The sequence below is a fragment of the Podarcis cretensis genome, assembly GCF_951804945.1.
Source record: "Podarcis cretensis genome assembly, chromosome: 8".
NCBI lineage: Eukaryota > Metazoa > Chordata > Lepidosauria > Squamata > Lacertidae > Podarcis > Podarcis cretensis.
In genome coordinates this window covers 31,471,957-31,499,444 of record NC_137177.1, presented here as the reverse complement: position 1 = coordinate 31,499,444, position 27,488 = coordinate 31,471,957, and the positions used below count along the sequence as shown (strand labels likewise).

The 27,488-nt window shown below is 46.3% G+C and overlaps 1 protein-coding gene across 1 annotated transcript; it reads right to left on the bottom strand.

Moving 5' to 3' along the window:
• Positions 1–2,652: 2,652 nt before the first annotated feature.
• Positions 2,653–25,439, bottom strand: LOC307221059 (uncharacterized protein). The gene is made up of 15 exons (XM_079985239.1): positions 24,949–25,439; positions 22,911–23,059; positions 20,972–21,132; positions 19,372–19,531; positions 15,923–16,093; positions 13,062–13,153; positions 12,632–12,789; positions 11,523–11,626; positions 9,409–9,633; positions 8,631–8,716; positions 7,437–7,573; positions 6,488–6,577; positions 5,593–5,801; positions 4,551–4,757; positions 2,653–3,335 (listed from the first exon to the last, which is right to left on the bottom strand). The coding sequence occupies exons 2-15, from the start codon at positions 23,055–23,057 to the stop codon at positions 3,048–3,050; spliced, it is 2,235 nt and encodes a 744-aa protein (XP_079841365.1). The 5' UTR covers positions 23,058–23,059; positions 24,949–25,439; the 3' UTR covers positions 2,653–3,047.
• Positions 25,440–27,488: the final 2,049 nt, after the last annotated feature.

Below are 27,488 nucleotides of genomic sequence, written 5' to 3'. Positions count from 1 at the left end.
GACCTGATGTGTGTGCAATGTGGCATGTTGCATCATCCACCTCACCTCCCAGGAATCTTTACAAAAACATGCCAACACACATGCGCACACACCAGTCATTCTTCAAGTAGCTTGCTACACCTTCATGTGACATCATCACTCTTCCCGTAGCAGTTTCTCTCCAGGAAGGCATCTGGTGTGATCCTACTTCCAAGCTACCTCACACCTGCATACCTTAGATAAGGGAACCAGCCCTTAGAAGTAAACCCATCCTTTTGGAGCAATGCATCAGTCATCCCTGGCTCACTAAGGGAGTCTGGGGGTACTCCCTACTGAATTCCACACTGCTTCCCAGACACCCTTAAAAATACCATTGCTTTTCTGCACTCCATTTTACTAACTTGTGCAGTTTGGCTGGTTCAGTGTCCGAAGAACAAAACATTTATTTATTGGCAGAAGTAGTTTCACCTCTTGGGCTTGAAGATGGATGTTGCCCTCCTACTCACCCTCTCCCTTTGAGGATCCAAACGATGCTTTAATATTCCTTGGAGAAGGACCCCAAGAATCCAGCAATGTAGTGAAACAAAAAGATGAATGAATCTGCTGGCTTGAATAGTCAACATTGTCCCAAACATTTGAGAACCTCTCAAGTTCTCCCAATTCCCCTCTTACTAACAATCAATATCTGCCATCACCTAGTAAAGCCATAAAGAAGATTGCTGCCTTAATTTTTGTATATGCTCAAGCCAGTTTTGGTCTTAATTTGGGCAGCTAAAAAGGCAATCTACCAGTAGCTGAACTTGATTCCTGGTCTAAGTCACCGACTTGGGCAAAATCTTGGTCCCTCAGCCTCACTTAACCATCAGAACTGGGAAAGCCAGTTCACCACCTTTTAGGCCAGGTGTCAGCAATTTAGGCCAAATCTAGTCCCTCTGGGCTAGGTAAAATTAAAGCCCCTCTGGCCAAACCTTTTATTGTGCATGCTTGCATGATTTGGACTCAAGATGGTATCTGGGCAGTTATACACAATTCCCACTTTCAACACGGTTTGTGCCTACAAAAGTTTTGGGCCAGTCATATTGCTTCTTTCCTCATCACTGCATCCTGCAAATGTTCAGGGTATGTGTGCTGTCCCACTTGTTGCACTGTAGTGAAGAGTACCCCTCCAAACAGCAATAAAGTAGTAACATTGGGGAAGTATCACAGAACAACCAACAAAGCTGAATGATGTGTAAATCCACCACTACTATTGCATCCATGACACCTGCAAAAAAAGAAAGAAAGAAAGAAAGAAAGAAAGAAAGAAAGAAAGAAAGAAAGAAAAAGAAAGAAGCCCACCAGTCTGGGGGAGCCCTTAGCCTCCCACCTCTCCCAACTGTGAACTCCAGGGGCAAAAGGAATTTGTAGATGAAGATGGAAACTGGCCATAGACATTGTAGGGATGAGGATTGTTCCTAGACAAACATACGCCACGTGCTCCTCCAGAAAGCAGAGCAGCTGGCTAGCCTCATAACCTCATGATAAGTGGGAAGGTGGTGGAAACATGTGCAAAGCCTCCACCTGGTGGACTCACGGTCACATTGCAATGATATTTCACAGTGGAAGAAAAAGGGGAGAAGTGGGGGCTGCTATGAGCCCCAACCCAATCAAAAGCTCTTGATTACCTTGGACAAAATTAGCAAAGCGCTGATGGTTGAGAGGAGAACTAAGAAAACACAAGAAGTGGCATAGTACAGGTCAACTGTGCACACCATTTTTAAACAGACGCCTGGTAGTAGGGAAGAGCCACCATAGCTCATTGGCAGAGCATCTGCTTTGTATGCTGACGATTCCAGGTTCAACCTCCACTGCCTCCAGTTTAAAGGATCTCAGGTAACAGAGATTAAGAATTGATGCTCCCCAGCGAGACCTGTGGCCTGACATCATATACGGCAGACTCATATGTGCAACAGTCAATTTATGTGGGAATAACTTTTTTACACTTTTAATTGCCATGGCTTCAACAAAAGAATCCTGGGGGTTGTGGCTGGATGAGGATGCTGAGCATTCTCTGTAAGTGATAAGGAGAGAGGGATGAGGACAGTTCCCTGGGGAGACTAAAAGCAGAGACATGGCCCACCTCTCAATGGAGGCTGCTCAGTTAGGGTGAAAGGGGCATTGCCCTACAATCTGCCCACAGCCAGCCTCCACTTGCCTCTCTTCTTACCTGCACCCAGCTTAAGGGTTGGCACTGCCTGTCAGCTTCCTCCTCCTTTGTCTGTTTCCCTTGCAGAACTCAGCAAGGAGGAGGATGGGGACAAAACTAGAATTACTTGGTTCTGCCTATAACTAGCTTTGGAAGACACTCAAACTCAAGACGAAAGGAAGAAATGAGCTAAGAGGAAGGCACATTTGGCAAACCCTCACCGTGATCAACTTCTGCCCAGAAACCTATGTCCCCACTGTGGAAGGACGTGAGGGTCCAGAATTGGCCTCCACAGTCACTTATGGACACACCGCTAAGACCGTGTTCATGGAAGACAACCTTACTCGTCTATGAGTGATCGCCAAAGAAGAAAAGAAGAAAAACTGTTGGCTTTCCTGCTTTCTGCCCTACCAGCTCCAATGATGTAAGTGCCCCAAACCCCACCTCCAGATGCCTATGACACATGAGATCAGACCAAAACAAGGATCTTTCAAGCATCCTCTGCTTGCTGCTATTTGAGCCCTTTATTGCCTATTCACTTTTAGCAAAGCTAGCTGAAGACATGATCAATGACTTTAAAAAGCAAACTGTAATCATCCTTTCAGAGAACAACCTTCTGTTATCCCAGAACCTTCTTCTCCAGATCAGCCCCAGCCTCACCAGTGCTCCACTGAAAACAGTTCTTGCCGCCCAGGCCACAAAAACAAGGCTGGCGTATATCCAGAGGGATATTACCCTCTCCCACAGTTCATAGGGCCTCACAGTCTCTCCCTCCTCCTGCACATTTTACTTAATGCAGAAACCCATCTCATATATACATGGCCTGACAGAATGAGATGCCCTTTTGCCTTTCAGGGGCCTCCTCCCTCATCAGTTCCGACGACTAGCATTGGATGGTGCGGCTGGCCTTCCCCGAGACTGTAAAATCAGCTTGCAGGATGTTAGAAGGGGCCCGGGTTTCTTGGAAGGGCTGCTGCCCCCCAACAAAAAGGGTGAAAGTGCCAGGCTCCAGGCGCCACTCCCCAGCCCAGATAGCTCTCTGGCTGAAGTCTAACTGGAAGGGTACTTTCACGGCACATCCCACAGGCACTGGAACACGGTGGAAGCCAACCAGCTGCCAGCGTGGCACTGGCACAGATGCCCCTCCCCAGCGGAGGTAGAGCTGCACCACCTGCAGAAGGAAGGAACTGTTAGGAGGAGAAAACCCCAAGGCTCTTCTAGGAGTTTTCACCCCTGCATGTGTTGGTGGTGGAGGCAGCAGCACTGTTTGGAAGTAGCCTGAACTGCAAACTACAAAAGGCAGATGCATGGGGATAATGTCCCATCTACCCAGAGACAAGGACACCAAAACACCCTCTCCCAAAACCTCACCCACCAGTTCCAGATCTGAAATACATGCTCATCAAACCAAAGTGGCTGAAGGCGCTTCCTGGCTCCTGCTATTCAGTAAGGAGCTGCAAGTGCACTTGAGGCAGGGAACAGGAACCAATTTCAGGCTCATGCTCAGAAATCTCCCTGGCTTCCAAGATCACACCAGGAATTTCACACACGTCACAGCCGTAAGGGCTAGAAACTTGCTTTTTTAAATGGATGTAGATTCCACAGTCTTTTTCTATGCTTAGCCCTAGATATCATTGGTTCAAGCTCCCCATTAAAATATTGGGCAGGATAGATGGCAATGATGCATGGGCAATGGTGCATGGGGGCATACCGCCCCATGCATCCTGTTACTGTCTGCTCACCAATAAATTGCAAAAACCTGGAAGCTGGCAGTCAGCTAAACGTTTGAGCAATGGCTTCAGAGACTTTTGCATATTCCACTTGCAGAAAAATTGACTTTCAGCATAAAACTGCCCAAAGGCAAAACCATTTGACTTTTCTGCTACTTGGAGCTGACTTCTGGAATACGCTGAAGGGCATATACAAGGTCTCCATCATTTGTCTGCCTTCCTGAGACAGTGGAACACTGGCTGAAGTGGCCTCTATCCTCTGTCATTTGGACTCGAAAGTCTTCTGCTTTAGGTATCCTCAAAAGCTTTTCAACTGCTTGCTCTTCTGTTAACTTCTATATTGTTGTTGTATTGTTTTCTCATGAAAATCAATAATATATATATATTTAAAACTGGGAGGGATTCAACTACCTAGTCCCATTAAGCAGAAATACTTACATTAGCAGGGTATGGCTTTCCTCCCCCACCCGAAAATTGCCTTTGGGCACATCAGGAGAACCCCCAGAACAGCAGGAGGGAGAGGAGAGGGTGGATTTTTCCATCTGAAAAAGCTTGCACTGATGGAATGATTGCCATAGCGCTATGGCAATGGTTGAATTCCTCCCTCTTCTCCCTGCTATCCCAGTTTGTGGGGAAATACACACATACTGCCTCACCTCTTCGCCATCCCTGGAGCCCATATTCTTCACTACTGCAGAGATGCTGAGGTTACCACAAATGGGCACGACATCGGCATCTAGCACCAGGTCGCTGTATTGGTAGGTGGTAAACGAGAGCCCATAGCCAAAAGGGTACAGCGGAGCCTCGTCCCCATAGTAGCGATATGTCCGTCCAACCATCGTGTAATTCTCCATTGGTGGAACCTGTGGTAACGGCCACAAATGAGTGAACGGGATGGGAAGAAGCCCATGGGCCAAGCCAGTCTGAATGAGGAGGCACATGGTGGGAAATGCACAAGGTACAACCAATAGCAAGGAGTATATCTTAGCTCAGGGGTCGCCAGTGTGGCACCTGTGGACACCAGTGTGCTTGCCAGTAATTCCCATGGTTCCTGTAAAGGGTCTTAGCTAACATCTCCTCAAAAATCCACAATGCTATTTGCTTTTCCTGCTCAGTTTCTGCTTGTAAGGCTCAGGTTCACGTACACCCTTAAAACATGCCCATATTTCATTGGATGCCAGGAAGGAATACACACCTGCAGCCAACGCAGCAGAATGAAAACCCACTTGTAGGCTGACAGGTGAGGGTTAAATTTTGCTCAGGGAACAGGTGCATGGCAAATAAAGCCTATAAAATGCAGGCTTCTTTCCTTTCTCCAGAGGACGGGACAAAAAAGTGCTTTGCCATCCCAGTGCACTGTGCTTCCCAAAATGTTGAGCAAGGCTCCTTGTGCTGTGGTTCCCAAGCACCCACAAACCAGCTGGCTGGTGGGAGGGTGGGAACCCCACAAGGGATTTTGACAGGTGAGTGGAACAACCCACCTGTCTATCATGTGATGTCATAATACATGGCTAATACTGATATGGATCTAGCCCATGCAGCCAAACCCCCATTCCTGCTTTAAGAACTGGTGCCTGACCTTGCTTTCCTCCTCCTCCCTCCCCAACCCTTTTTTCTTGTATGTCATGTCTGTTAAACTGCAAGTCTGTGGGGGCAGGGATTGTCTTACCTACAAATTTCTGGGCATCCTAGTCTTACCTGGTGCATGCCTGCAGGCCACGTAGCAGGGAGTCGGCCAGCAGGATTTGCCCCTTTAGCTCCCACCAACACCTTGGCAAGAGCCAGGCCGGTAGCCTGAGCTGGGTAGAAACAGGCTAAGATCGCTCCCACACTGTCCTGTGCCTTGGCCCAGCTCACATCAAGCGGGCCTGCATTGAACAGCAGCAGAATCACTGGACGTCCAGCAGCTGAAATCAAAGCCCTAAGCAATTAATAAACAGGCCAAATCAATGCCATGCATGCAAACACTCCTTAATGAGCCATAACCCAACACTCTGAAGAGCGTGGAACTTCAAGTCCAAGGTTCAAATCCTTATTCAGCCAGGAAGCTCTCTGGGAGCAGCCAGCAGTGAGCATCAATAGCCCTCGGGAAACATATGGCCTACTTTCTAAAGACTTCTGCAAGTTATCAGTTGAGAGCTCTGGTGAGAGCAATTCCTCCCTACCCCAGAGCCTGCTGGTTGGGAAGGAAGAAGGAGAGAAGAAGGCAGCAGGTAGAGAGATGGAAATGGGGCATGCCCTGTCCTCATTTGGCTCTGATGCCTTTGACCCTGTCCACTGCCAGCATGTGGCTCCCAACTGATTATCCCAGAAGAAATGCAGCCCTTGATGTGGACAACCCTGAGCTAGATGGACCAATGCCTGACTCAACATTGCCAGCTTCCTAAGGGTAAATCTAAACAATTGCCAAGGGAGCCCCTCCACCACCACCACCACCAAACACAACTGCCCATGAGCCACAGAAGAGTTTGGATTGGCTGCTTGCTGTGGGTTACTTGCAGGCCCCACCTTCTATAGTGCTTGGTGCAACCAAGTGCCTTTGGCATCCCCCTTCCTCATGTAGTCTCCCCCGGGGCAAAAACAAGAAGCTTACCCCAGGCCACAGCATCCTGAAGGAGTTCCAGCTGGTGGCCAGGCAAGGCTAAGTCCTTCCGGTCTTTGGTTTCTGCCTCCAGATCTATTCCTGGGCAGAGGGAGTTAGAAGTCATGTTAAACAGAGCCCACCCACTCCCTTCCCTCTTGTCCTCATCCTAAACAAACCTCCTTTCCAAAAGTTTGAGAAATGGCAAAGTACCACTCTCCAAAAGCAGAAGAAGATGTCCATCAGTCTTACTGAGAAGCCAGGCTCCACTGATGGAGTGGCTTGAGGTCTGTATGCTGGTGGACCACAGCTCCCATCGCCACTGACCATAACATCTGTGCTCCCTGCTGTCATGATTAATGCCTCAAGGGAGTTCCATGAGAACCAATGCTTGTAAACCCATAAGGCTGGCCCTGCCGCTGGCTGAAGTTTCCCCAGAATCCCACCCACCCAAGTCTGTGCACTGTGCACACATAGATAGAGAAGCCTGCACATGCATAGACCTCTATGCACACGGCTTTTCCTGCCATTCAACTCCAATTGCACAGGTTGTCATCTTGCAAAAAGGTCCATTGCAAAAAGGTTTCCTTTTGCAGATGCCGACAGAGGTTGGGCCAAGGAAGTTGTGTGAGGTCAGGAGCAGGGCGATCCATGCAGTCCTTGAACTTGGGGAGGTCTCTTTACTGACTAAGGCATGGAAGAGGCTTTATATGTACTTGACTGCACAGAGAAAAAAAACACAAGGTGTGTGGACATGGATGCATTTGTATGTATATAAAAATGCACATGGATTTCTCACCCTGTGATACAGAGAATTATAATTAAAGAATCAGTGCCTGCAGTGCTGCAGCAAGCAGGTGGTCTCCTGGGTCTCACTACTTAATATGTGAAGTGAACGTTGCACCGTAGGGAAAAGCATGGTGCTGTTCTTCCCTTTTTCTTCACCAGATGTGGGGCTTACCTGTACCCAGGCACACAACCACAATGTCTGCTGCTTCTACCGCAGCCTTCACTTGGGCTGGCATATAGGTGCTGCACTTGGGAAAGGTACATCCAGCAGCAAAGGTGACATTCGCCGCAATTGTTGCCAGGCCCCTCCTGCACCAAGCAGAGATGAGAACAGATCTCAGTTTCTTAAGGGCAAACACTGGAAACATATTTGTTCTCTGCCAAAAAATATCTGGATTTGGCCTGCTTAACCCATGGACTGCAAAGCCAAACGAGCCACATAGTGGGATCTGCCTGGAACTTAGCCCCATCCAACCTTACACACACACATACACCTCACCATGTATTTACTGCCCTGAGTAGGCAACAGAAGCCAGCTGGGTTATGGAGACCCAGCAGGGCACCATACAGGATGGTGGGCTGTGTTTGGCATCATGGGATGGCAGTGGCTTCTTGGACTTTTGGACCATGCACATCCAAAGCCTGTGGCTACAATTCACTGCTTTGATGAGAGTGTATTTGCTTCTTTTTAATAGTGTTTGGCTTCTAAGAGTTGGCCTTGACACTAGGGGTTGGGGTTTTTTGTTTTGAAGCAAAGGCAGAAGAGGGAAGTGAATGAAAATGGAAAATAAGTGCCCAGTGTGGGAGGGGGAAAGCAGAGTGCTGGGTGTAGGAATGCTCAAAGCTTCGTTTCCAGAGAGAGGTTCTGACTCTGAAATGCACATGATGTAGTTCTACTGGCAAAATTAAGCAAGTCAGACCCTCAAGGATGGGATGGGAAATGCCATTCTGAGCTCTGGAACAGCAACTACTCTATCCTTGGTAAAGGTAAAGGGACCCCTGACCATTAGGCCCAGTCGCGGACGACTCTGGGGTTGAGGCGCTCATCTAGCTTTATTGGCCGAGGGAGCCAATCTTGCATCAAACAAGGATGTATGTATGAGACAGCCCTACTTAAAGGGCAGTTATGGGTCTGGCATCCAGTATGTCCTCAGCCTGAAGGACTTCAGTACCTTTTGAAAATTATCATAATTTCTTGTCTGTTGTAGAATCTTTCTGGGAAAGGTGGCCCTACTTGCATGCAAAAAGTAAGGCTAACTCTAGGGTGCAGATTGGATTTAAATGAAGATACAGCTGGTCCAGCATCCTACCAGGAATGCCTTCCAAGGATGGATCAGGAGGGAGGAGAGGTTTCTCCAGGACTTACCTGGGTGTATAGATGTACTGAGGCTCTGGGACTGGAGCGTAGTTCCCAAAGAGAACCCTAGGGTTGTCGGCAAAAGGCCCAACCACCTGCCAAGAAGAAATTAGGGGCCACAATGGGATTCAGATGATCCAGAGAGTGGGAGGACCAGGGGCCATGCAACATTATTAAGTTATTCATCACCTTCCAAGCAACAGTTTCAAGGTGATGTACATTGAAGATAATTAAACACACACACACAGAGAGAGAGAGAGAGCGCAAATGGATTTAAAACTGAACTAAAACCACACAAGGTAGACACTCATGGAAAACACCCATTTATCCAGCTGGGAAAGTCTGCTGAAACAAAAAATTGCTTCTGGAACTTGCAAATAGTGGGCACTTGTTGTGTATCAACATGTTGGGGTTGAGGCCTAATGTGAACAACAGAAACTGGTCACTGCCATTCCAGCCAATTGATGGAAATCACAAGTGGGGACAGTGCAGTTGCACTCAGGTCCACCAAGCACAGGACTGGCAGCAATTCCTCAAGAACTTGGGACAAGGGTCGCTCTCCACCCTTCAGCTAGAGATGGCAGGGTTTGAAACAGAAACTTTAATGCACGCAAAGCACAGAATGCAGTAAACCAATAGTTTAATCTTTCAGTACTGAGTTCTGCATTTAGTTTCTCTGTTGCAGTCTGCCCTGTTGCAGTGTTGCCAGAGGCAATGCAACTCTATGGAGAACAAGCAAGGGACGAGATGCCCTCCCCATCACACCACTCCATGGTGGAACACTTACTGCAAAGTTCTTCCTCAACACATCTGGGGCCTTAAGAGGTAGCATCCCGCGCTGGTTTTTTAGCAGGACAAAGGACTGAATGGCAGCTTCAAGAGCCAGCTGGCGGTGGGCCTCCGTCTGCACGTCCTCCAGTCCCAGGGCATTGTAGGGGTTCATGGTTGGCGGGTCAAACTCACCCAGGCGCAAGCGGGTGCGGAAAAGTGGGCGGACACTGCTCCTGATCGTCTGCAGGAGATAGTAGGAGGGAGGGGAGACACAGAGCTGGCTAGTGAAGCAGCAGTGTAATGGAAGGATGGAGATGGGTTAAAGATCTTCACTCCCACAGACTTCTAGGGAAAGGTGGGGAACCTCCCCACTTGTCCCGTGAAACTGTGTCAGCCAAGCCTCGCTCACCTCCCCTTCCGCAATGTCATATATAGCTGAAGAGCTTGTAGAGTACTACAGAAACGTACACAGCTCTTAAGATCCCAAAAGGTTTTAAGCCTACTGGAATTACACACGGAGAGAAGCAAAATACTGAGGAAAATCAAGCCATTAGAAAACATCAAATATAGTAAGTAAATGGACCAGATGGATTTATTTCATATTACTGCAAAGGAACATTAGATTGAGGCTATTAATAAAATACACAAATAAATCCTGCTGCGAAGACAGTTCCTAGGATTGTATTTTACAAGTTAATTAAAGAAACTGACTGGTGAATTAGTATGTTAGAGCTATCTTTTTGGTGTGGCTATATTCTCTGCTTCAAATACTACTGAGATCGTGGACAGAGGAAATATTAGTAGCTATATCATGTATTGTATTAACATTATTATTTACTATCATTTCCTCTTTGCTATGTATTGGTCTCAGAGTTAGGAGTGGAACAGAAGCAGAATGTGTATAAGGGGAGGAAAAGCCTCAAACCACAGACTGCTAAAAATGTTGTAGGGATCTCAAAGGGCATCTAGAGCAACACCCTTTTAACAGCATCCCTAAAAGGTAGTCATACAGCTTCTGCTTTAAAAAAAACAAACTATTAATAACAGAGAGTCCACTCCCTTCTAACACACTGTCCCACTATTGAACACCTTGTACTGTCAGGAAACCTGTTTCTCAAAATTTGAACCTGCTGGTGTCGATACTGCTCTCTGGAACAGCCAAGCTTGTGCCCTCCAGGTGTTTTGGGATACAACTCCCATCATCCCTAACCATTGGCCATGCTGGCTGGGGCCATAGCTGTCAACTTACAGATTTGAAAATAAGGGACCAGCAGCCTCGAAAATAAGGGATCAGCAGCCAAAATAAGGGATTTTCCGAACACAGGTATGTTCAACTTCTGAGCCCCTCCGAGCCAAAGGCAGAAAGCCCAGCCAGCAGCCAAACAAAGCCTCAAGCGGTGGTTCCCACAGCGCAGCAACCCGGCAAAGGGGATGCAGCAAGGAAAACCATCGTCACCTCTCCGCTGAGAGGCGCTGAGCAAAGGCGAGTCACCAGGCAACGCGGCCGATTTGATCGGCACAAGGCATGCAAGCTCCACCCCCCAGTCGTTCTTAGATTCCTTATTGAGTGAGCAACACAGCCAAGCAACACAGCTGGAGCCTTTCTCCTCCCTGGCCGGCAGGCAGGGAGGGAGAGGAGCTGCTTCCTTTGAAACCAGGGAAATTTAAGGGACATCATCAATAAGGGACAGCAGCGGGACACAGCGCTGGGATAAGGGACTTTCCCACCAAATAAGGGACAGTTGAATGGGGCTGATGGGAGCTTAGTCTAAAATATCCAGCAAGCACCAGATCTCTCTGGAGCAAGAGGTAAGAGTCTTTTGGGGAGGCACTATGATGTTCTAATTTTTCTATTTTCCGATGTTTTAATCTGTTTTGTATTTTGTATTACCAGTACTTTTATGGAAATTACTTGGAGACACAATATTTAAATATCTTAACTAAATAACTAAAATGTTCACACAGGGAATATGCTCCTCAGGCGCCATTGTCTATCTGTAGGATATTCTTTAGGAAATAGGATGATTTCACATTTTGGCATGCGTGAGCTGCAATTGGATGGTCACTAATAACTGCATCCAATGACCCACCTTTTCCCACTCCTTGTTCCCCTTGGGTGGAACCACTTACTTCCAAGGAGATGTTGCCTTTGGCAACAGCCTGGCCTATAAACATGAAAGAATTGTTCACCATCCCGTATGAAACTTCCAGGTTGCATCCGGCATTCACAGAAGCTGCAGCAGGAGAGGTAGAGAATTGGGATCATTATAGTCCAAGAGTTCAGAGATACAACTTTTCCTCGGCTGAACTTAACTGCATTGTATCTTTTTTAAACATAAGCACCTCTGGATGCGTTACAAGCAGAAGAATGGGACAAAAATATTAATCACGGTAATACATAATAGATTGCTTTGTGCCCTCTCTACATTCAGACTAAAGTTTCTAATTTCTAATAAGATATACCCATTCTGGTATGCAGCTTTGAGTAGCGTACACCATTTTGCAAGCCACGTCCTGATATAATGCATTTCTGTGTATGTTATTTTCACTAATATATAGACTGTTATCCACACATTCCCAATATATAATCCTTTTTGTACACAATACTCCTCCATTGGCTCCCAAGACAGACAGGTGCCAACTGTTTGATTGGAGAAGAGCGTTGCAAAATTAAGACAACTGTGGGTTCTGAAAGATAATTGTGTTTTGATTCATGTTATTGGTCCAAGATGGGACGCAGGTGGCGCTGTGGGTTAAAGCCTCAGCGCCTAGGGCTTGCCGATCGAAAGGTCAGCGGTTCGAATCCCTGCGGCGGGGTGCGCTCCCGCTGCTCGGTCCCAGCGCCTGCCAACCTAGCAGTTCGAAAGCACCTCCGGGTGCAAGTAGATAAATAGGGACCGCTTACCAGCGGGAAGGTAAACGGCGTTTCCGTGTGCGGCTCTGGCTCTGGCTCTGGCCAGAGCAGCGATGTCACGCTGGCCACGTGACCCGGAAGTGTCTCCGGACAGCGCTGGCCCCTGGCCTCTTAAGTGAGATGGGCGCACAACCCCAGAGTCTGTCAAGACTGGCCCGTACGGGCAGGGGTACCTTTACCTTTACCTTTTATTGGTCCAAGAACTACAAAATGGGTCGTGTTCTCATTAAAGTGCAAACTAGATCTAATTTCTCACCCCGTCCTCGTTATGGGGAGCTGCCCACTCTGGGCTGAGAGCCGGACGTCAATGCTGGGTAGTGCTTACCTATGGCAGACTCCAGCAAGCTGTGGGTATAGTTGTGACCAAGCCATAACAGTTCCACAGCTCCCTCATCGCTCACCACATAGCCCTGGAAGCCCCATTCTCCACGCAGGATGTCTGTTAGCAGGTTCTTGTTAGCGCAGGCAGGGATTCCATTAATCCTGGCAGAGGCGAGAAAGAAAGTTATCAGGCTCAAAAGCGTTGCAAACATTGCTGGTATGCCCCCTGCTCTAATGACGAACAATGTAATTTTAGAACAGGGGTGGGAAACCTTTTCAGCCACATTCACTTGGGAGACCACAAGCCTAACAATGTCTACTCAGAAGTACATCCTACTGAATTGATGGGGGCTCACTCACAGGTTAACTGGGATCAGGATCGAAGCCTAATGTCCCATTGCCATCCAAAAGTTAGGGAGAGAACCCAGACATACCTGTTATAGCTGCACATGAAGCTGAAGGTTCCAGCCCGTACGCAGGCCTCAAACTGAGGCAGGAAGGTCATGCGCCAGTCACGCTCCTCCACCTGGTACAGAGCACAGATATCATTCCCTCCTGGCATACCACCACCACCACCCCAAGCATTGTTGGCAAAATTCCAGGACACCTAGAAATACGGTCAGCTCGAGACAGTTTGCCACCTGAAGCAAAGAACAAGATGGTGTCTTTCTCCCCATTCTGTGTAGAGAAGTCAACAAGACTGGCTGCTGAATCTTAGTTGAACACTGGCAACACAACAACACCCTTTACTGTATCAGAAGGCAGCAGGATAATTTAGGGAGTGCAGAGCAATCTGCATGTATCACATAGCCTTGCCCGCCAGCAGAGGGGGATAGCTATGGGGCTCAGGAGCAGCAGTGGGGGAACAGACCCCACTGCTGTTTGTTGTGCAAGAGACCAAATCAACTTCTATTGCACAACCCAAATTTGCTGGTAGAAGAAGAAGAAGAGTTTGGATTTGATATCCCGCTTTATCACTACCCTAATTAATCTCAAAGCGGCTAACAATCTCCTTTCCCTTCCTCCCCCACAACAAACACTCTGTGAGGTGAGTGAGGCTGAGAGACTTCAAACAAATGTGACTATCCCAAGGTCACCCAGCAGCTGCATGTGGAGGAGCAGAGACGCGAACCCGGTTCACCAGATTATGAGTCTACCGCTCTAACCACTACACCACAATGGCTTGCCCAGTGTATGTGGTATGTGATTGAATCCCACTCACAAAGCAGAAACAGTTTGGAAGGGAGGTTTAGGGGATTCAAGATTTTGGAGCCAATATTTAATTTCAGTGGTGCATTATTTTTGCTGCTTTTTTTTTTTAAGAATAATTTTTATTAACCGACTAATCACATCAAATCAAACCAAATTACATAAATTCCAAATTACACAGCCGAATTTTAAATTTTTGTTGGGGGTACCCATATTTCAAGTTCCGAAGGGATCCAATCAACTTCTTACTTCTTACTGCTGTTTTAATGTCCACAAATCTAACCTTATGATGTTCACAGTACTATCCAGTCCTTTCTTATTATTTTTCCACATCTCTTGTTGTTATTTTCATATATTTTTCCTTTCTCTTTGTGACCTCTGATAGTCTCCGCAAGCTGGTTAGAACAGTTTGTAATCCTGCGTGGATATTATTTTTTAAATCCAGTAGCCATATCCAGACGTTTTCCATATAACACCACTTCCATACATCAAAACAGTCTTAGCGTCATTAATCTTCACCAATCTGCCTCCTTTCTCAAAACCTCTGAGGAGATTCACTAGGAATGCAGTCTGAAAACAAATCTGTTCTTCTTCCTGGCTATAAATCCTTTGGCAAGATGGCGACTCCGAATTAATTGCTGCGCCGTTCCCAAAAGCTCTTATTGCTTCTCGGTCTCCATAAAGCATACTTTTGGTTAAAGTTTATCTCCACACAGACCTTAATCATCCTGCTTGGGTCAGTTCAACCGACGGTTCTAATGAGGAGGGGTTCTTGTAAATCACATAGAAGGAAAGTAAAAAAGGTCCCCCCCCCATTCAGCCCCGTTGTCAACATACCCCGCCTTTGGTGTATCTTCATCATAAAATATTCCTGTTTCTCCAGCCCGTCGTCTTCTTTCACAGAGATCACTTAAATTAGCAGACTTCACTCCCCTTCTTCACTTGAAATATGTGCATTTGCTTCTTTTGTAATTAATTATTCCAAATTGCTGCAACTAGTGCGCGATCAGAGACAGCGTCCAGGAGAGCCGATGTCCACACGGGGGCATTCTGCCTAGGGCCCTCACCCCCTTCTTTTGAATTAGGGGGTGATTTATGGGCACAGCAGGCAAGGGCAGTGTTCCCCATTTCCTTGGGGCAACAAGGGAGGCTGCCTACTCCCATAACGGCCTCTTAATTACCCTGTGTGGGTCGGAGAGATGGTATTGTTGGCCATCTTCCAATGTGCCCCCTAGTGGCCCCCCTATTTGTGTGTGTGTGTGTGTGTGTGTGTGTGTGTATATATATATATATATATTTGCTGCTTTTGTGATTCAAGTTTTTGTATAAGAGTATGAAGCTCTTAATCTCAGGGTCGTGGGTTTGAGTTCCATGTTGGGCAAAATATTTCTGCATTGCAGGGTGTTGGACTAGATGACCCTTGTGGTCCCTTCCAATTCTATGATTCTTATTATGAATTAAAAGGCGGTTGCTTAATTGAATTGAATATTTCTTAATGAGATGCTTTCATTAACCAATTGATTATCTCAATTTTGTTATAACTTGTAACTTAGTGAGTTAGTGAGCCTACCACTTATGTGAGGGTTCAGTTCCGGGGTCCACGTGCAAAGGCAGGAAACCCCCCAGAACCATCCACCCACCAAATTAACCAACCCTTATCTGTCCAGAGTGGGCCTTGCCCTTTGTCTCACTCACCGGCCTTTGGGAAGGTTGTACAAGGGTCCTGGGAGAGTCCCAGAGCCTCACACATCCTTCCCAGAGGCTGAAAAACAAGGTGCAGAGCTCTACAAACTCTTTCTGTAGCAGGTTTCCCCCTCACTCCGTTTATTTATTTTTCAGCCATGAGCCTAAGGCCACAATCGCAAAAACAAATTGTGCATCAGTGGCAGGCCCACTGTATGTAACTTTCTTCGTGTTGTGAGCTGCCTTGAGCATAGTTTACTATGGAAAGGCGGCATACAAATAAATGATAATGATGATGGCGGAAGCAGGGAGAGGGAGGGAATGAGCCAGCACACAGGACAAGGAACCCTCCTCCATTCAGCCCTTGCCACCTCCCAGCTCCCAACCTGCCAGTCATACTGACCTTGGCATCGAAGGAATAACGGGGCTCAGGGATGTTCTCGGGGCCCCCATGGACAGAAAAGTGCTTGCAGCCAGCGCTGGCCTTGACATAGCGGGGGTGGTCACCCTGCAGCCCTGTCACAAAAGCCACACCCAGCTCCCTGGTCAAGAATGGATCCTCTCCGTAAGTCTCCTGAAGAATAGACAGACAGACAGAGACTTAGGTCATGCCCGTTCTCTGTGACACGTCCCTCCTCCTCCATCTCCTCTCAGTTCCTGGTGTCCACACCTTTCATCACCACAAAGGAACCTGCTGTCTGGTACTTCTAGTGAGAGAGCCACAGTCATTCCCTCCCTTTGGAAATTAGATAAATGCCAACAGCATTACATCTTAGCCACTTATTTAGACCTCTTTACTTACACAAGTTTTTCCTGCGGTGTGACCCAGTTAGTGTATTGTATTACTGATTTATGATGTTCTATTTAGTTTGTATTTTATTTTTTCTATATTGTTTTTGAACCGTACATAGTTTGGTGTCTATATTTTAAGCAGTACAATGGTATCTCTGGTTACGAACGTAATTCATTCCAGAGGTCCGTTCTTAACCTGTAACCGTTCTTAACCTGAGGTACCACTTTAGCTAACGGGGCCTGCCACTGCTGCCACGTTGCCGCCGCACGATTTCTGTTCTCATCCTGAGGTAAAGTTCTTAACCCGAGGTACTACTTCCAGGTTAATGGAGTCTGTAACCCGAGGTGTTTGTAACCCGAGGTACCACTGTACATGAATTTTGGTTGTTTTTTTTTAAAAAAATTATTGATACACCAAAAAAGAAAAGAAAAAACAAGACAAGAAATACAAAACAAACCATGATAAGGACAATATTAATTACAAATCAATAAACCAAAAAGTGTTCCTTGGACTATAGACCCGACCTCCAGCCCATTCCTTATTTCAGTTATTAATTATTTGTTGCCCATACACGTTTTTGTCTTAAATTAACTGATTAACTAATTATTGATTTATCTAAGGTTTCAGATCTTTCTTAAATCTACTACTAAAGTTATTCAAATGCCGCAGCAGAATTTAAACTACTGTAATTGTTTTTCAAATAAACTTTAAAGACTTCCCATTTTGAGATGATTCCTGTTTTGGTTTGTTCTTTATTTTTTCTGATAAACTATCTAACTCTGCATAATCCGTTAACTTTTGGATCCATTCATGAACAGAAGGGATTTCACTACTCTTCCACTTTGTAGAGATAAGGACTCTTGCTGCCACTGTGGCATATAAAAATATACCGTATTTTTCGCCCCATAGGGCACACCGACCCATAGGACACACCTAGTTTTTTTTGGGGGGGGGGGGGAATAAAGGGAAAGAAATTATTTCCCCCCCAGGCGCAGGGCTGGGGCGGGGGAATTCTGAGCTTCCCCCGACCCCAGCCCCCTGAACAGGCAGCTCTCCGCAAGCCTTGGGAGACCGGCGCGACTTCCTGCCGGACTCCCACGCCTTGCGGATATCTGCCTGAAGCCCAAACGAGGTCGGGGAACAGTGGGATGGCGGCGCTCCGCCTCCCCGCTGTAACCCGAGCTTGTGGGGCTGGCGGCAGGGAGAAGCGCACTTCTCCCCGCTGCCAGCCTCCAAACCAGGTCAGGGGACAGTGGGATGGCGGCGTTCCGCCTCCCCGCTGTCCCCCGAACTTATGGGGCTGGCGGCAGGGAAAAGCGCGCTTCTCCCCACCGCCAAGATCCAAACCAGGTCGGGGAACCGAAGCCCAGGGCGCGCTGTGCGGCGCGCCCCAGGCTTCAAGATGCAGGCTGCTATCCGCAAGCCTACGGAGCCCGACAGGAACTCCCACGGGCTCCCAAGGCTTACGGAGAGCTTCCTGAAGCGAAAGCCTGCATTCGCCCCATAGAACGCACACACATTTCCCCTTCATTTTTGGAGGGGAAAAAGTGCGTCCTTTAGGGCGAAAAATACGGTACTCTTCATTTTTTGTGGGATATCCAAATCTGTGATCCCCAGGAGGTAAGCTTCTGGTTTTCTCTTAAAGGAAGTCTTTATTATTTTTTGTATTTCTAAGTGGGTACCCTCCCAAAATGCCTGGATTTTTTTGCATAGCCACCACATATGGTAGAAAGTGCCTTATTTATCTCCACACTTCCAGCAATTACTGGGGACATTTTTGTACATATTTGACAATTCCCAAGGTGTTAGATACCATCGGTATTGCATTTTTAGGAAGTTTTCTTTTAGAGTATAACAGTTTGTGAATTTCCAATTATTCTTCCACAAATTTCCCCACTGTGGCATGGTTATTGAATACCCATAGTCCTGTGACCACCTAACCATGGCTGCAGTGACCTCCTCCTCCTTGACTTCCCAGTCAAGGAGTAGTCAGTATGCTTTGGAGAGGGTTTTTCTTTTAGAGTTTACTATCTCGGATTCGAATCGAGAGATTTCTGTTACAAAGCCCTTTTGTTTGTCAGATTTACATTTTTCATATACAGTGGTACCTCGGGTTACATACGCTTCAGGTTACATACGCTTCAGGTTGCAGACTCTGCTAACCCAGAAATAGTGCTTCAGGTTAAGAACTTTGCTTCAGGATGAGAACAGAAATCGTGCTCCGGCGGCGCAGCGGCAGCGGGAGGCCCCATTAGCTAAAGTGATGCTTCAGGTTAAGAACAGTTTCAGGTTAAATACGGACCTCCGGAACGAATTAAGTACTTAACCCTAGGTACCACTGTACCTGATGGTATTGGAATATTTTGGTAAAATATTTTAAAACAAGCAGCATTTTTCTCATATTTTCTCATGTTTTTTCATATTCCTGCATTCTTATTCTTACAAAATTAAGTAAATAATAAATAGAATATGAAAATATCTAAGAAAAAATAGCCATCCCAATACTCCAAGCTTGGTAATAGGAGTAACACCTTTGACCAGAAACAGGTCATGTGTTCCCCAATAATCCATATTTGGCTCTTATTGCCCACTTTAGGCACCACTATGGATGGGGAATAAATGAGATTCAGTTTTCATTTAAAGACAGTCCTACTTAATTTGCACTTTCTGAAACAAGAAAAGAACTGAAACACAACCATCCTTTGAAATTTGTTCTTTCCTGAATTTTGAAGTGCAGTTTTTCCAGCTAAGAAATGTGTTCAAACATGCACATACTAGTGTAAAGTGTGCATAGAAATGCTTGTATTGGTGAAAACAGCATACAAAAAAGGCATTGTACTGGGGAAAGTTGCTTTGCAAAAATGCTCATATTAGGATAAATCCACACTAAAATGTTGATGAATTACTGTGAGGACTTTTTAGAAGGGAAATCACAAACTGATGTGGAAATGTGGAGAATTGAACTTAAGAGCAGAAAATGAGAAACTGAAATGAACAGGTCTGCCCATCCCTCTGTATCCTCCCACCTGTGGAGTCCCCATTTCCTAAACCATTCATACCTGGTTTCTGCCCCACAGTGGGTGCCTCATAATGTTTAACATGGGGCTGAAGCAGCTCAGGCCAGTGTGGTCGTCATAGTTACCAACGGAGATGAAGTAGTTGTGTTTGGCACGGACCTCAGTGGCTGTGGCATTGGCCACGCGGTAGATGAGCTCAGGGCTGTCAGCAAAGAGAAGCAGCAGTGGAGAGGAAGTCAAAAAGGACATTTTGATCTAGCAAGTTGCTATTGAAGCTGAAGGCAGAGGCTGGGATGGGGGTGGAGCAAACCTATGTCTGGGCTGAGGCACTTCAGGAGACATTTTAGGTCCTGTTTGACTGAATGCTTGAGGCAAAAATGTCCTCACAACTGAGTTTCAGAACTATGTGAAGATTTGATCCCTTTTCCTAGTCCAATTACACCACACTGGCTATATGGAGGGGCATTTAAATCACATCAGCTTCCCACCAGCATTTTTTTTTTAAAGGGGCCTTGGAATAGATTGACTACTTCAGTGAGGCTAAAAATTTTCTTTTTCAGAGGGTTGAATCTGGTTTTCAAGAGGCACCCGTATTTCTTTATTCCTTCTTCAGTCTCTGATCCACATGGCTTTTTAAATTATACAAAACCCGTTTACTAGAGGTGACGAGGGAATGTGTGCACACATCTCAAGAAGTGATTCCTCTTTCAAATAAACTTCAATTCTCTGGAAAAAATGACACTGCCTCTTGCAACTGACAGAAATGGAGGCCAGGTTGCCATCTGACAGGGCTTTGTGTCATTCAGGAACCTTACTTCAGGACGGGGTGGGTGGGGTGGGGGAGAGACAGCTGGCAACCAAGCAGAATTGCTTCTCTTATATCAGCAACCATTTCTAATAATTAGAAGTGTAATTTTCAGGCAGCAGTTTTAGGAGGAGCTGAGATGGTGTGAATAGAGAACGAGGCCAGGACTGGCTCCAGGGCTGAAGGAACCCTTGGTACGTTGCTTTTTTAAGGGTCCCTTCCTGCACTCAAGGGACCCCTCCACATGCTAGGCAACTGCCATTTTAAATTTCAAAAAAATCCCTCAGAAAGTGATTTTTATTTTATTTTTAAAAATAACATTTCTCTACCACTCGGATGTCAAAACCTCTAAGCAGTTTACAGAAAACATTTAAAAATACATTAAAATGATCTAGGAAAGTCAAAAGTTAAAAAACAAGCTGATCTAAAAGTAATTCCAAATATCAATAAGATCAATAGTTAAAAATATAAATGATCGCAAAAGAAAATCACAGGTTAAAATGCACGTTAGCTTTGGAAATCTGAGTAGGCTTGGAAAAACAAAAACATTTTTATAAGGTGATAAAAACAATGCCAGAAAGGTGCTTGCCTAATTTCATCAGTATAATGGGGTAAGTTCCTACAAAGCACACTGGGAAATGTAAAATGGTGGCTCATGGTTGTCTGGCACTCAACAAGGCAGGACCATGGCAAAGCCCTAGTGGGCCCTCCCAGAGGACAGAGTCTCAGCAACTCTGTTGGGGCCAAAATGGGACACTAGTAGAATAGGTTGAAAGGGAATCAAGGGGAACCTAGGAGAAGCCACAGCCAAGACCCACCTTTCAACAGCAGCCATACCTGAAGGAGGCAGCCAAGCCCAGGGCCTGAGGGAAAGCAGTTGCCCATCCTGGGGCCCCAACGTCTCCACGCAGGCACTCCGTGTTCCAGCTGTAGGGCCCAATGCCCAGTCGTTTAATGGGCGGCGCTGGGTTGTTGCCCTTTGCCCCTCCTCTTGCCATCTGTGGGTGAACAAGCCACAGCACCAGTCAGCAGATGAGGCAGCCCCTCAGAACACTTCCATACCCTGTCTTTGTTTTGCAATGAGGTGGCATTAAGCTTACAGCTCAGGGAATCCCAAAGGGCTGATTCCTTTGTGCACTGGGATGGCAACTCCCACTAGACCACTGAGTGCATATTAAATACTTCTAAACACCAAGTAACCAGTGATAGATTTTCCTCCCTCCTTTCAAACCACACTTGTGAGAGAAGCAGGGAATCTATTCTGTCTATGCTAAGGCAATCATAAGGTGGTTGTTATTCCAAATTAATTAACGAGGCTTGCAACATTTACAGCCCACTCCCATGCATGTTTACTCAGAAGTAAGTCCAACTGAATCCAATTAGACTTACTCTCAAGTAAAGATGCATCGCAAGGGTAGGAAACCTCAGGTCCTGGGGCCAAATGTGGCCCTCCTGGCCTCTCTCTACACCCCCTGGGACATTCCATAAAAATGTGGAGTCCAGAGGAGCTGAAGGGCCCATTCCATTGGGTTAAGGATTACATGCCTTACTACATCCCACCAGTTACATAATGGGTCTGCCTGCCAGGGGATGTGGCCAATAAGATAAGAAGAGCCTCTGGGAAACCCACAAGCAGGACCTGAGTGCAACAGCACTCTTTCCTCCTGCAGTTTCCAGCAACTAGCATTCAGAACTGCCTCCAACAAGGTTAAGGAGCCACTGATAGCCCTATTCTCTGTGAATTTGTGTAACCCTTTTTAAAAGCCATCCAAGTATCTGGCCATTAATCACTACACCTTGTGGGAGCGATTTTCATAGTTATGTGTTGTGTGAAGAAGTACTTCCTTTTGTCTGTGTTAAGAGAGGAGGAAAACTTTTTTATCTACCCATTTGCTCCACACTATGCATAGTTTTATAGATTTCTATCACGTTGGATTGTAGAGTTGGAAGGTACCATGAGGATGATCTAGTCCAACCCTTTGCAATGCAGGTATATGCAACTGTCTCATACAGGAATTGAACCTGCAACCTTAGGATTATCAGCAGCACACTCTAGCCAGCTGAGCTATCCAGGCTTTCTATTTCATTGCAATTGGCCATGAGATCTAAGAAGAACCTCCATGTTCTAAGAGAGCACACAACTAAATCCTAGTTATTGTGTGTGCTGCAGGTAACAAGGTAAAGGTACCCCTGACCTTAAGGTCCAGTCGCGGACAACTCTGGTATCTCTGGGCCTCTGGGATCTCGCTTTACTGGCCGAGGGAGCTGACGTTTGTCCGCAGACAGTTTTTCCGGGTCATGTGGCCAGCATGACTAAGCCGCTTCTGGAGAACCAGAGCAGCGCACGGAAACGCCGTTTACCTTCCCGCCGGAAGTATTTATCTACTTGCACTTTGATGTGCTTTCAAACTGCTAGGTTGGCAGAAGCAGGGACCAAACAACAGGAGCTCACCCCGTTGCGGGATTCGAACTGCTGACCTTCTGATTGGCAAGCCCTAGGCTCAGTGGTTTAGATCACAGCGCCACCCGTGTCCCATTGTGTGCTGCAGGAGGGTAGAGCTATTGCCTTAAATTCCCGGAAGCATCTGTTGGCCATTATGAGAAAGAAGATGCAGGACTCAATGGTCCCTTGGTCCATCCAGCAGGAGTCTGATGTTCCTTACAATTCCAAACCAGCCCTCCTCCCTTCCTGCAGCTTTGATGCCTTTTGCTGGGCCTCTCCACACCTGTTCTGCCCTGCGACCTCTGTCAAATGGTCAAAAAGTGTTTCTTGTACCTGTAGTATCATCTCATCCAATGTCAGCCTGTTAACCAGGTCATCCAGTCGCTCCTCCCAAGGCAATGTGGGGTCCCTGAAAGGGAAGTCCTGGCCCATGCACAGCCCAGCCACCAGCAGTAGGACGATGATGTGGAGAAAGGCCATCGCTTTTGGTATAGGAGAGAGGAAACAAGTATGAGCACCACCAAGGACAACAATCACACCCTCCAAAGAAGGACCTCTTTTCCTTGAATGGCATCGTGGATGAGAACACAAAATGGTGGTGAGTGCCCACTGGGACTGGTAGGGTAGAATGCTGGGAACCCAACAGTAGGTGGCACCAGAGCCAATGGCAGGTGCAGCCAACTAAGTCTTGTTTTGTCTCCATCCTTCTCCCTGCTGAATTCTACAAGGGCAAAACTGAAACTAAGGACGAGGAAACTGACAGCTAAGGGAAGACTTGAATTTGGTGGGGCAAATCTAGAGGGTATCACGTTCCCCATCCCTGTTGTGCTCCCTTGCCTCTGTCTCAGACTGGCAGAATCCAGGTACAAGGTACTCACCTTGGACACATCCCCCCAATCTGCAACAGGGGAGAGCACTTTCCTTGTGCTCTGGGTGTGGCTCTGAAAGCATCCATGGAGCACCCCTCCATGTTGGAGCATGTTGGAGCACCCTTGATGTGTGCCAATAAATGTATTAACTCATTAATTTAAAAACTTCTCAGATGAGTGTGCCCACATACCATCTTGATTTTAGATGTCATCAGCATTGAGGTCATTCCAGTTATACAATGTGACTTGCTCTGTGCTCATATTTTACGGATTACATTCTCTGAAGCCAAGACATTTCTAAAAATGGCACATTTCCCCCAGAAAAAGCAGTAAAAAAAGTTCTCTGGAGAGCAGTAACCCTACTCTGCCCAAACTCAAGAGATGAAGGCTGCAATCTTATATGCCAGTGGTTCCCAATCTTTTTTTGGTATAGTAACCTATTGGTTTATTGTCACATGACCAAAGGTCTTCAGCAGCCATCAGTTCTATGCATTTTAACTGCAAATTTGCCTATATTATAATTGCTACTTGAGACATCCATGCAAAAATTTACTTAAATTCATGTGTAATTTGTTGAGATATTTATAGTAGTTAACAAATTTACACAATTTTGTTCATGGGACTGTAAGAACACCAACCATCTGATTGTATTTCTAAAAACATATGGTTACACTAATCAGTGTTAGATGTAATAAACTATTTTAATAGTTTCATTCACAATGAAGTTCATTTATGCAAGAACCAGTGGGACGGTGGAGTTTGCATTTTGCCAACAGGTACATCAACACAGAGTTTGATGGTTGTCTCAGATAATTTCATTTTCATAAGAGTCAGTGCTGAAAAACCTGTCTTGCAAAAATATATACTACTAAATGGCAGCAGCACAGAAATTTCTTCATTGGCAAGCAAAGGTTACTCAGTGGTAATGCAGCAACTGAGAAATTTTGGTAGCATAAAGCCAAAATTTGAGAAACCTCATTTCCAATTTTTTTTATCTTTGATGGTCCTATCACGTGACAGTTCAAGGAGTTGTTCTTTTTGCACAAAGGCAACTTCCAGTGGAATCATTCAAACTCTACAGCAGTGTTTCCCAACCTTGGGCCTCCAGATGTTTTTGGCCTACAACTCCCATCATCCCTAGCTAGCAAGACCAGTGGTCAGGGATGATGGGAATTGTAGTTCAAAAACAGCTGGAGGCCCAAGGTTGGGAAACACTGCTCTACAGCGCAAAAGGAGTAGACAAATCTTGACTAAGGAAACTTCAAACCACCCTGTGTCCCTGGCCCTAGATCAAGGTTGCTCTGAGCGTCGCCTCTAATGCACAGGCTGTTTTAGCTCAAAACAACTCCCTGTACAACAAGTCCCTTGTGGCGAACTATCACCGTATATGTCAAAAAGAAAAGGCTGTAAGATATACCGGTATTTCATTACACTCGTTAAGGATTAAAGCAATAATTATTCGGTTGGGAGGTATCTTAAAAACCCTTGGCCCACTCGCTTACCTGTAAACCCCGCTTAATCCGAGGAGGACCCTCTTCCAAGTACGTAAAGGCGGACAAGATCGCGCTGGTAAAAGCACCCGCTGCGCCGCCTAGCCCTCTCCGCCCCCTTTCTCCCTGGAAGCCGAAATTTAGGCGTGCAGACGTATCTGGGGACAGATCCTCCGCCCGCGCCGTTTTTCTCAGCAGGCAGACTGCAAAACGCTTATCAGGCTCAGGCGGCTTCCTTCAGCTTACGCAACCCGAGGGTGGGGTGCAGGCTGCTCCTATCCTGCCCTGGCTGTGCCCCCCTCCGGTCTTTTGGAAGGGCGCCACTGGATCCGGGCCTCCCCTTCCCACGTCTCTGAAAGACCAAGCGGAACTGCGGGAAGCGTCTTCCTAGGCGCGGGTGGGTACAGGAGGCTGCAGAACTTGTTCCCAAGCGGTGCAAGCTGCAACGGGGAAACTTCTCCGTTCCCTCCTTTTGCAGCCTCCCTCCGTGCCGCGGGCTGCTGCTCCAGCCTGTCGCCGTCGGCTGTCCATCGGAGGGCGCGCGTTTCTCATGCACTGGCTCTTGGGAACGCGCGAGCACCTGGCCAGCTTTCGCCGGGAATCGCCCGGACTGCTTCCAAGCCGATCGGTGCTCTTCTTGCCTGCAAGGTTGTGGGATGTGTATGTGTGTGGGATGGTCCCACGACATCGTTGGCATTAAAATGCCGCCCGTGTACTTCCCCCCGCAATTTTAAAAAATCTGGTTTGCCGAAATCCAATGAGGGCCCCTCCAGACGTCGTTTTCATTGCACATGTGTGACGGTTTCGGCTTGTGATGCTATCAGGTAGTGTCACATGTGATCCCACTTTCAATAGTCTTTGGGCAGGCAAAGGGGTGGCCCCACTGCTTCTTTTCCAAGCAGTGCATGTCCAATAACTTCCTGATGAAGTCCTGTAAGTTTTTATATGACAAATGTTTAGGTTAATTTCTGCTCCGCTATAACATCTCCAGGCAGCAACAATGGCTGTTTGGGGAAAGCATCACCAAACTGGAGCAAAATAAAGGCACCACTAATGCGCTGTTAATGTGCAGGACATGTTCCACAATAAACCACAAGTCTGGAGGGGCCCTGAGTTTAAAAAACAAAACAAGAAACCTGATCTCAATGATCCATTTGCAAATCAGCGCCTGAGAGGGGAAATTCACTGGGGTGAGGAAATCATTCATTTCATAGGATCAACTGATGGTCATATCCAGGCTCTTATTAGTATTTTTTCCACAAAAAAAAATATATTTTACATATATAACAGAAATGAGGCCACAGAATGCAAGTTTCTGTGTTACACAAGATTCTTTTTCAGGTGAAATGGTCACATAGAACATTTTTTTCAAAGGAAGAGTTGACACTTGTATGCATATTATTTTCAGTCATGGAGATCAAGAGGCATGCCTAGCTCCAGCAATATGCACATTAGTGAGGCAGCCACCTCAAGCAGCAAATTTTGGGTGTCATAAAGGGCAGCTAATAGTTTTTCAATATATTATTGTTTTATTTTGACTCCAATGAAGAGGTGCTTGTGGGATTTCCTGCCTCGAGTGCCAAAATAACATGGCTAGTTGTGGTGCTAGGCACCTTAGCTTGGGTGAGCTTGGGGTTCCAGCTTCTGCTCTGTATTAGGCAGTAAAATGTCTTGGGCCCACTATACTCTCTCAGACATACCACAAAATCTTAATATTTTGCCTTTTCCAATTTATTTCCATGATCAGATAAACTAGAAACTGGCGATGGACTGTTGTTTTTTTAAAGCTAGATTCTGTAACAACTACTATAATGTTCCTATTAATAATAATACAATAACAGTGTTTTTCAATCAAAACCAGATGTGGAATGGAATCATGGTGATTTTATGCTAGACACTAGGGAAGTTTTCAGATGACCCATTCCAAAGCACTTACAGTACCCTGGTTTGTTTCGTGGAGGTTAGACTCCACACTTTCCAGTGCATTTTTCTATGACTTTCCTTGCTGCAGAAATCCTTATATTTAAGAGGAGTGGGCTTGTTGTGCAAGGCCTCCCAATCACCTATAATTGCACAACCGGACTGAATCCCATCCCAAAATAGTGACAGTCTAGAACAGCCTTTCTTAATCATGGGGTCCCCAGATGTTGTTGGGCTGCAAGTTCCATCATCTCTAGCTAGCAGGGCAAGGGGTCAGGGATGATGGATGTTGCAGTCCAACAACATCTGGGGATTCAAGGTTGAGGAAGGCTGGTCCAGAAGCACGCTGGGTTAAGGGAAGACAACTAACTACATGGTGCATAATTACTCTATGGAGGGTGGGGAACCTATTCCAGATGTGGCTGTGAGGCATCTAATCATAGCCTGCATTTTTATCAAGGCTTATATTTTGATCAGGGCCTGTATTTTAAAATGAGCTTAAAGATATATTTGCAAATGTTTGTATGTTTTATGCCAGGCAGAAGACCAGCTGCCTAAGTACTTTGGCAAGATGTTTATCTTCCTGGACAAGGGGGCCCCCTGATTTATAGCAGAAAACAATTCTCAAAGTC